This window comes from Acanthisitta chloris, unplaced genomic scaffold (genome assembly GCF_000695815.1).
Source record: "Acanthisitta chloris isolate BGI_N310 unplaced genomic scaffold, ASM69581v1 scaffold38364, whole genome shotgun sequence".
In the NCBI taxonomy this organism is placed as follows: Eukaryota; Metazoa; Chordata; class Aves; order Passeriformes; family Acanthisittidae; genus Acanthisitta; species Acanthisitta chloris.
The window spans coordinates 1,214-11,356 of record NW_008668340.1 but is presented as its reverse complement, the minus strand read 5'-3'; the positions used below and the strand labels follow the sequence as shown (position 1 = coordinate 11,356).

The following is a 10,143-nucleotide window of genomic DNA, read 5'->3' as shown; positions in this document are numbered from 1 at the left end:
TGTAAAAGCTCTGGGGAGTGTGTAAGGGCCCTGGGGGTGTGTTACTCTGGGCCTGGCTGCTGGGGCTCAGAGCTTTGGGGGTTGCTCTTTGCTCAGCCCACCCATCCCTGCTGGGCCTGAGGCTGTGCTTGTCTTGCAGAGAGCCAACGAGCCTATCGATTCGTGCAAGGCAAGGACTGGGGCTTCAAAAAGTTCATCAGGAGAGACTTTCTTCTGGATGAAGCCAATGGCCTCCTTCCAGATGACAAACTCACTCTCTTCTGTGAGGTAAAGGCTTCCTGTGCAGCTGAAAGAGCTGCAGCTCCATTAGCTGCAGGGAGAGGTGACCTTACTGCTCCTGATTGCTTTTAAGGAGTCAGAGGTGGCAGGAGGAATCCTGAGTGTTTGTGTGACACAGAGATGTGTCTGTGTGTGTGTGTTCTGGTGGCTTTTTCTCTCTGTGATTCATCCCATTTGCCTTCCATTTCTTTTGCTCTTGCTGTTTGTCTTTTACCTGGAATGATGATAGGAATTAGGCAAGTTTGATTATTGTTTCGTTCGTGCTTTAGTGTTATCCTCCATCTGTTTGTCCTCCTTCATTTGCAGCTCACTTGGGATAATCACCACCACCAGCTCTGTGGTGCCTATTACTTGCTGAATAAAGAGTTTTCTTGATTTCCTTAAGTGTCTATACAGGCAACAAAAGGCAAAAAAAAAAAAGAAACCTGTAGAAAAAAAAAGGAATTTTATAGTAAACACAATTTGCTGCTCATTGTGTTTTGTGTTTTTCTACAGCTGCTTCCAAAATTGTTGTTGCACTAAGACTTATTTCAGGCAAAGATGCAGCCAGTTATTTCTGAAACCAAATATTTAAGTTGAAGAACCTTAATGAGCAAATTATAGTCTTTATTTAGTGTCTTCAGAGCTTCTCCTGTCTTACTTCCATTGTATTTTAACTGCAAACTCTCTCCTGTAGCTGATTTTTGCCTCAACACAGGTAGAACAAGTTGTTCTCTCTTTGCATCTCCTGCTCTGTTTTGTTAGTTGTTTTTTTTTATAGGAGTCTTTTTGCTGTGTTTTCTTTCAGCAATGAAAGAAAAGCTTTAGTTCAAGTTGTTCAACAAGGATTTTGAAGCTTTTTTGGGGGGAGGGGGTTAGGCTGGTTTTTTTCTCTCTATAAGCATCACCTGTTTTAAGTCACCAACCACCTCAAGGATGAGGATTCAGTCAGTAGCAGAAATCACTAGGGGTGGAGGAAACTCTTCCCTGACCACTTGTAGCAGTGTGGAAGGAGAAGAGGACAGAGTTTGGGATGGTACCTCTGTAGGTTTGGAAATTCCTCTTTCCTTCATGATAGAAAAGCCAAAAGAAACCAACTTGTGTTTTTGTTGGGCAGTTGTGAAGCCCAAAACTGAGTGTGTGAGAAGGGAATTTGCAGGGTGAGATGTAGACAAAGCTGAGAGCCACAGTAGTCTTGGCAACTAGTCCTAATTCAGGTCACTCTTGCTGCATTACTCCCTTCAAAAGCTTCAGCTCAGTGGGTTTGGTTCTGCAGGGAGAGAAAACTTGTGCTGGCATCACCTGACCTTGATGTTTCTGTCCTGTCTCTGTCGTGCAGTTCAGCACAGAAGAAATGTTCAGTTTGGGCAGGTTTTTCAGAGGGTTTATCCTAACCCTGGTGATATCAGAGAGTTTATCCTAACCCTAATGACTTCACAGGTTTTGCTGCCTGCAAATAGTTTGGTGAGAACTTTCAGCAGTTTGATTTTGAGTTGGTTTTTCTTTTTTCCCCCTTTTTCTTCTTCTTCTTTCTTTCCCTCCTTGAGCTTGGATGTCTCTTAGCATTCAAACCACTGTGCCATATGCTCTCCTGATGCTTCCCTGCTGGCCACAGGTGCTGTGCAATGCTGCTCACATCTGTCCTTTCACAAGCATGTTCTGGATGTAGGAACTCTCCAAGGAGTTGGCAATACTGGATGTTGAGAGGCTTTTTTTATCTGCAGAGTCCTGTGAGTTTGCTGTCGAGCAGAAGGTTGCAAAGTGGCTCTGCTGCACCTTCTCGTGGCTTTATGGAAGTGAAAAGGAAAAAAAACCTTTTGCTCTCTGTTCATGTCCAGTGCTGAACACAGGAATATCTCACTGTGAGGCTGTTAGGGCAGGGATTGATGGTTCTTGTCAGACATTTCAAGCCTGACCTCATTTCCTTGTCACCCTGGGGATTTTGCAGCCTCTGTGGTGCAGGTGAGGTAGGTTGGTTGTTCATAGCTCAGCTGCATTACCTTCTGCTGTTTAAATTCTACTCCAGCATCAGAGGGAAATGTCATTCCAGTCAATCCCCACAGAGACTGGAGTTCCTCAGGTTGTGGGAATAGCTCTGGGTGGTGTTGGTTCCTTGCTGAGGTGTTGAAAATAGCTTGAGCAAATCCTGATTTTTGGCATTCGAGGCTGGAATCTCCCAAACTCCTCAAGTGAAAAGCTATGAGCTAGAATTCCATGCCAGTCACTTTGTTTCCTATATGAAGAGGATTTCTTTGTTGATTTGAGGCAGTTTACAAGTCTGTTTTGACTGATCTCTAATCACTAATGGATCTACACCTGAGAATTCCTTTTTTAATCAGTCTGATGAGTTTTCATCTATCCTTGAGTCCACATTGCTGCTCTGGATGGCCCAGGGCAAGAAGATGATGCAGCTGGCAGGTGAATGCTGAAGAATTTTGGCACCCTCACACTTCCTCTGGCAAATCAATGTCCTGGCAGCAGCATCTGCTGTTTATTTGTGATTATTGTGCAGTTGTGGCCATGAGAAATCCACTGGAGGTTCCTCAGGAGTTGGGGGATGTGCTTTCAGGTTTTCATGCTTCTATCATCTCTCACTTCATGATTTACTTCTCCTTTCACATCCTGTGGAGCTTCTTTGCTGTCCATTGTTCTTCTCTGGCCATTGGTTATTAATAGAAGTGGAATTTAACTTGGACTTGACAGCAAATCCAGGCAATACTCACCTATGCTTCCCTGTCAATCACCTCCTGCTTTATTCTTCTTTTGCAGCAGGGCAGAATTAGTCACTCTGATCTTGCCTACGTGAGTTTTGCAGCAGGCTGTGAGTTACTGAGGCTTTAACCATGTGGTTTGGTGCTCAATAGGCTCCTGAGGGATCCCTTTGTGCAAGATATTCATGGCCCTGCCTAACCCTCTCTCCTTTAGAGCAGGAGATCAGGAATCTCTCAGCCTTCCCCAAACACTCCGAATTATTTGACACAAAACTGGAGGTTCTTTTTAAACTTACTGTTTAGGTGGGTTTAATTGTTTTTTGTAATGGGATGGAAACTAAGGGACAGAAGGAGAAGCAACAAGAGATTCAGGGGTCAGGCACTGCCCTTGTCCACGTGTGAGTTCTGGGCTTGGTTGTAGAAACTCTGTGTAATTTTCCTCTGTGCTGTTGCATTATTGATTGGGGAAAGGTTCAGGGTGTTGATAGAAGGGAAAAACTAGGTCAGGTGTGATGTGTGTAAAAGCAGGAAAAGAAGGTTCAACTTCCTTAGGAAACATCTGGTTAGATTTTGGTCCTTTCTCCTGCCTTGGAATTACAACCTTCTATGGGAAGATGAGTCTCTCAGTGTGTTATGATCACACTGCAAGTAAAGTTCTGATCATGTTGCATAGAAGTGCTGTGAATTTGGGGCTGAGAAGAAAATTTACTAGGCCTTGGAGTGGACAATGGTACAAGGAACCATGAGCAGAGGAAAGGAAGCTTGAAAACTGAGCTATTTTAACCATACAGTGACTGTGGTTGGAGGTGTGAGCTTTGCTCTGCATTTCCCTTCTCCTGCCCTGGAATTACAACCTTCTGAGGGAAGAGGAGTCTCTCAGTGTGTTATGATCACACTGCAAGTAAAGTTCTGATCCTGTTGCATAGAAGTGCTGTGAATTTGAGGCTGAGAAGCAAATCTGCTGGTGGGATTTAGGATTTGGGATGGACATTGGTACAAGGAGCCATGAGCAGATGAAAGGAAGCTTGAAAATTTGAGATATTTTACCCATCTGTACTCAGAGCTCTGAGCTTCACTCTGCATTTCCCTTCACCTGGAATGAAACCTTCCTCAGTGTGTATCTGTGAGTGTCTGAGGGTGTTTGCTGTCCCTGCAGGTGAGTGTGGTGCAGGACTCTGTCAACATCTCTGGGCAGAACACGATGAACATGGTGAAGGTCCCTGAGTGTCGCTTGGCTGATGAGCTGGGAGGACTGTGGGAGAACTCACGTTTCACCGACTGCTGCCTCTGCGTGGCAGGGCAGGAGTTCAAGGGGCACAAGGCCATCCTGGCAGGTGGGTACTGACCTGGAGGGGCTTAGAATCATGGGATGGGTTGGGTGGGAAGGGATCGTAAAGCTCATCTAGTCCCATAGCCACATGTCACTTCCACTAGCTTAGGTTGCTCCAAGCCCCATCCAGCCTGGCCTGGAACAATCCCAGGGATGGAGCAGCCACAGCTTCTCTGGGAAATCCATTCCAGTTTCTCAGCACCTCACATGGAACAATTCCTTCCCAATATCCCATCTAAATCTCCACTTTTCCAGTGGATAGCCATTCCTGTCCCTCCATCCCTTGTCCCAAGTCTCTCTTCAGCTCTCTAGGAGTCCCTTTCAGATTTCCTCTAGCAGTTCCTTGGACTCCAACAAACCAATATAATTATTCGTAAAGTCATAGAATGGTTTGGGTTGGAAGAGACCTTAAGTATTATCCCATCACACTCCCTGCCATGGGCAGGGACACTTTCCACCAGCCCAGGTTGCTCCAAGCCCCATCCAACCTGGCCTGGAACACTCCCAAGGTTGGAGCAGCCACAACCATTCCAACAAACAGCTTTTGGCAGGACAGGAGATAACCTGATGGCAAGAAGGTTTTTTTGAGTTACTCATCTTTCCAGGAGGCTTTGGCAGCTCTTCTCTCCAAAACCAGCAGTGCCTGACTGGTGGGAGCTGGTACAGGTAGAAAAGCAGCTCCTTAGTTCTTAATTGCCTGTCTCCTCCTTTGACAGGGATGGTAGGAGGACTTTTGTGGCTGTAACTGTAATATCTTCCTAAAGCATTTGGAAGGACTTAGCACATTTCCAGGCAACACTTTTCTTGTAACACACCTTCCCCCTCAGCTCTCATCAGGTCATCAGCTCTTCCATATCCAGTGTGAAGTTGTCAGCCCCAGGAGAGGTTTTCCTGCATTGATATCAGGGCAGTTGTGGAGGCTGAGCCACACTCAGCTCCCCCTGAGGACTAAAGGACCATTTCTAACTTGTGTTCTGTTTTCCCTCCAGCACGTTCTCCAGTGTTCAGTGCCATGTTTGAGCACGAGATGGAAGAGAGTAAAAAGGTAAGTTCCTGAGGGAAGGAGAACTCCTCCAGCTCAGTGGATTCACTGTCCAGGCAACTCTTGGCAACACTGCTCAGCTAATTCTGTGTTTGTGCCTCTCTTCACCTTCTAACTGTTTCTCTCACATTAGATACAACTCTGTGCTTCAGCTGGCCTGAAGGGAGGAAGAAAGGGATCAAGGAGGCAATTTTTTTGAGTCTGGGGTGGGACAGGGAGTAGGAGAGAAGGTGAAATACAACTTACAGTTTTTCTTACTCCATCCACACCTTTTTATTTTCATTTCATTTGCAAGTAGCTCTCATTGTCAGTAGTTTTTTGCCTCTTGAGTACTGCAGGAGTTAGGTAGGAGGAAGCTTTTAACCTCTTGGCAGGACCTTGCTAAGCTTCATTTTCCTGTTGCAGAACCGAGTTGAAATCAATGATGTGGAGCCTGAAGTTTTTAAGGAGATGATGTGTTTTATTTACACTGGGAAGGCACCAAACCTGGATAAAATGGCTGATGACTTGCTGGCAGCTGCTGACAAGGTAAAGTTGGGATTTGGGGGTGTTGGGAGGACTGGGAATGACATGGAGTTGCCTTTCCACAATGCTCCTTGGGAGCTTGCAGGTGCCTTCTCCTGTGAGCACTGCTGAGCAGGTCCTTGGAATGGGTTGTGGATGTGGTGTAAGACACCTCCAACATGAGACACACATACAACACACCTCTAGCTGTGTAAATCCATGTCTTCCAATATAACCATCAGGAATTTTTGTCTCTGCTGCTCATTGGTTTTAAGCTTTCAGAGGATTTTACTCAGCACAGGCTAAACTGGGGTTGAGAAGAACATTTCAGGGTGGACTCAGAGATGTTTATCCATGGGATTATTACCAAATCTCCAAAGCAATGTTGTGCCTTGGCTTCTCCTCCTGCTCTGCCTGCTAGCAGCAGCTTCAAGAGAGGGAAGTTTTGGTGCTGGTTTTCCTTTTGCAGTGGTGCAGCACTGGAGGAAGCCCTGGCCTGACCCTCTGTGCTTTGCAAGGTCCTTCCGAGGGAGTTGTGGTGTGACTGGAAGCTGCTGCTAATCCCTGTGGCCTCTTCCTCCTTCCCCTTGCAGCCCCAAGGCTGGAAGAGAGAGCTCTGCTGGCACTGTTAACCTCTGAAAACTCCTATCTATATAACCAAACTTTGATTTCCTCTTTCTTTTCTCTCTTCCAAGTCAACTTAGTGGTGGTACAAGATTCCAGTTGGACAGCACTGGAGACTAAAGTCCTGAATTTATCCCTCAAACAGGTTTCAGCAGAGGTAGAAGCAGTGTAAGATTCTCCACACTGCCCTGCCAATGTGCCTCAGCTCTGACCTGGAGGGAGGGAGCAGCTCTGGGGATGAGACCCTAGTTCGACCTGGAGGGAGGGAGCAGCTCTGGGGGTGAGACCCTGGTTGAGTCTCCATACTTTTTCAGTCCTTGGATTCTCCTCTGGGAGCCACTTTAGGGTGGTGGATTGGAAGATATAATAACCTTGTTCCACACCATCACCCAACTGCCTCTCATTGCAAGCTTTGGCCTCATCCAAAAATGCTGATTTTTTTCCAAGGTGAAATGCTGCATATGCCATGATGAGGCAACTGGAATTGAGATGGGAAACACAGCAAGGAGATTCTTGGACTGGTTCTAATCATTGCCACGTGGTTCATGCAATATTTAGAGGGTATTGATTGAGGGCTCACATCCCACCCTTAACGAGGCAGAGTGAGTAACAAACAACACATTAAGGACAGAGGGAGCTTTAATTTGGGCTTTTAACATAGGTTTTTTTTGTGTTCCTTTTTCAACTCCTTGTGTGTCTTTTGAAAAGCAGAAATTTAAAAAAAAAAAACAAAAACCCTTGCATGAAAGCACATAAAACATCTAATATTTCCCCAAGAGGTTGCAACAGCTTCTTCTGAGTTGCTCCTGTCTCTTGGGGAAAATATGTCATTAGACCAAAAACCAAAACAAAGCACATCTTGTCAGCCCAGGAGATGCCATTCCAGCCTCCTGGGAAGGTGTGCTGGGAGCTGGACTGGGTTCAGGTGGAATTAAGCAAGGGAGGAAGGAGAAATGTTGGTGTGTGAGAGCCCAGAATTGCTCTTTTTGCCCACCAGTGTCATTAGAACCTGAGTTACTCAGACAGGCAACCAGACCTGGCTGTGCATGAGATGGGGAAGGTTCCATTTTCAGGAGGAAAGAACTTCCAAGCTCTGTTTGCTGCATTTGAAGGCACTGACAGCTAATTATAGCTAAATTAATGGCTTGTTTGCTCCTAGTTTAGTTGTTGATATGAACAGCTCCATTGGCTTTGCCTTTTCAGCTCTTGTGCTGGGAAAAACTTCTCCTAGTTGGAGTTAGCACCAAATCTGCAGTGAGAAGTTGTTTTTAGAGTCTAAAGTTCTTCATTGAAATGGGATAAAAATCTCAGTTAGAAGATGAATCAATGCATACAGTAATTAGTGCTCAATCATATGGAAGTGTCACAGCAGTGAGCTTGTTCCCAGCTCTGTGCTCAGAGCAGTGCTGGGATACAAATCCAGTGTCTCCTCCACTCACTGATCATCTTGTGTGTCCTGATGTCTCTGAGTTGTCCCCAGAAACCTTATGGACAATCTGCAGGATCCTTAAACGTAGTTAGGTGAAATGAAGAGTCTTCAAGGTGATTTTTAGGTGGAATTAACAGTCTGAAAGATGATTTTTTAGCAGTGTCACTCAACTGAAGTCCTAGCAGGAAAAAGACTTCACTGTGCTTAATCTCCAGGACAATTTCTGCAGTGCTAATGTGATTATTCCTATCAGAACTGCATTAGAATCCACTCCTAACCCCTGGGAAATGAAGTCATGGGATGGAGAACTAAGCAGAGACATTCAGTTTCATCCCAAGAGCCTCAAACCAAATCAGCAGCTCACACATACCAAGACTTGCAGAATTATCCCAGAGTTTGGGTTTGGGTTTCACTCCTTGCTCACCCTTTTCTGACCTGTTCCAAGTCTGCCCAAGGTCACTGAGTTCCTTCTGAACCACTTGGCTGTGCCTGCACCTTTCAGCACTGACTGAAGTGCTGCACAGAGCACAGTGGAACAACATTCCTTGAGGTATCCTTGGAATTTCACGAGCCACTGACACAGCCCAACCCTGTGGGTCTCCAAAACACAGAGGGAAATCCACAGTTGAATAGCAGAAACTCTGAGGTTAAAGATGTGAAGGTAGGATAGAGTTGGAATAGACACTTTCCAAGGGCATTACAGGCAGGATATGATGATTAGATGGGATATTGGGAAGGAATTCCATCCTGGCAATTATTTCTGGCTGGATCAGGAGCGTTGGATCAGGAATATTGGAGTATTAACCTCCTGCCTTGTACTTGATCAAGGCTGATTTTGATGTACAGGTCCTGAAGAGCAGAGAAAGTAAAGGAAAACTGCCCCAAACCTCCCTGGAACACCTGTGGAGCATTCCCAGCTCTCCCCAGTGACCCTGAGTAACTCCATCACACAGGAGCAGAGGGTAAAGCTTCTCCTGTAGCATTCTGTGCCCTCAAACCTCCGAGGTAGGAAGGGCAGGAAGGATTCCAGGTGACCTGAAATTGGTTTTCAAGGAGCCCTAACAGCAGGAGCTGGGAGTGATGGTGGGTATGTTCCTTCCCACTGCTTCCTCAGGGGGTCACACCATGATTCTGCTTTGCTTTGGTGGTTGTTCCGTTGCTTTTTTGCTCCTTTGGGTCCAGCTGAGCTGCACAGAGCAGAGAGTGTTGAGCTCCTAGAGTAGTAACTGGAGGAGGAGCACAAGTTAAGGCTTCACATCACCTGCTGAGGTGTTTCCCTGTTGGTAACTGCCCTTGCTGTTGTGTTTTGCAGTATGCCCTGGAGAGGCTGAAGGTGATGTGTGAGGATGCTCTGTGCAGTAACCTGTCAGTGGAGAATGCAGCTGAGATCCTCATCCTGGCTGACCTGCACAGTGCTGACCAGCTCAAAACACAGGCAGTGGACTTCATCAACTAGTGAGTTTGCTCCTCTTCTACCAGGGGATAAAATAACTGTTGGTCATGATGACCTTAAAGGTCTTCTCCAACCTTAATCATACCCTGATGGTACAAAACTCAGAGGGAAGTGTTCATTAGCAATGGGCTCCCAATTTGGACTGTCCCATGCAGGGAAGGTTCTCCTGTTTTCTTGAAGTGCTCCCAGTGTGTTCCTTCATTTCTCTGCCATCCCAGACATGGCACTGCCCTAAGGGAAGGTTAGTCTTGTCCTCTAGGACTGTTCAGAGCCTCTGGGACTTGGGTTCAGAGTCTGACCAGTCTCTGAGGTGTTATGGATCATCCTAAGATCACCAGAGCTTTTAGGTAGTAGAGTATCAGGTAGTTCTTGATAGTGGAATCGTCCTGGTCATCCCTGGAAGTGTTCCAGGCCAGGTTGGATGGCACTGGAATGGGGTTAGGTTGGAGATCAGGACAAGGTTCTTCCCCCAGAGGTGTTTGGGCACTGAACAGCTCCCCAGGGCAGTGGGCACAGCCCCAAGACTGACAGAGCTCCAGGAGTGTTTGGCCAATGCTCTCAGGCCCAGGGTGGAATTTTGGGGTGTCCTGTACTGGGCAGGAGTTGGGACTGGCTGATCCTCATGGATCCTTCCAACCCTATCTATGCTGTGACTCTCAGGTTCTGAGGCACATGCAAACAATCTGTTTAGCTCCTCCTTTTCACCCCCAGTTGCTCACTGGCTGTTTCTCTCTCCCCACCCCAGCCATGCCTCAGATGTGATGGAGACCTCAGGCTGGAAGTCCATGGTGG

General features: G+C 46.4%; 1 protein-coding gene across 1 annotated transcript in view; it reads left to right on the top strand.

Annotated features, from left to right (window-relative positions):
• Positions 1–139: 139 nt before the first annotated feature.
• Positions 140–10,143, top strand: part of LOC103800475 (speckle-type POZ protein) — a gene marked incomplete at its 5' end in the record, with an annotated part of 10,105 nt that continues 101 nt past the window's right edge. Inside the window, 6 exons of the mRNA XM_009072853.1 lie at positions 140–267; positions 4,126–4,303; positions 5,289–5,344; positions 5,747–5,869; positions 9,211–9,353; positions 10,097–10,143. The exon at positions 10,097–10,143 is cut by the window's right edge and continues 101 nt beyond it. Coding sequence (XP_009071101.1) covers positions 140–267; positions 4,126–4,303; positions 5,289–5,344; positions 5,747–5,869; positions 9,211–9,353; positions 10,097–10,143 — 675 coding nt within the window. The remainder of the gene's footprint in view (positions 268–4,125; positions 4,304–5,288; positions 5,345–5,746; positions 5,870–9,210; positions 9,354–10,096) is intronic.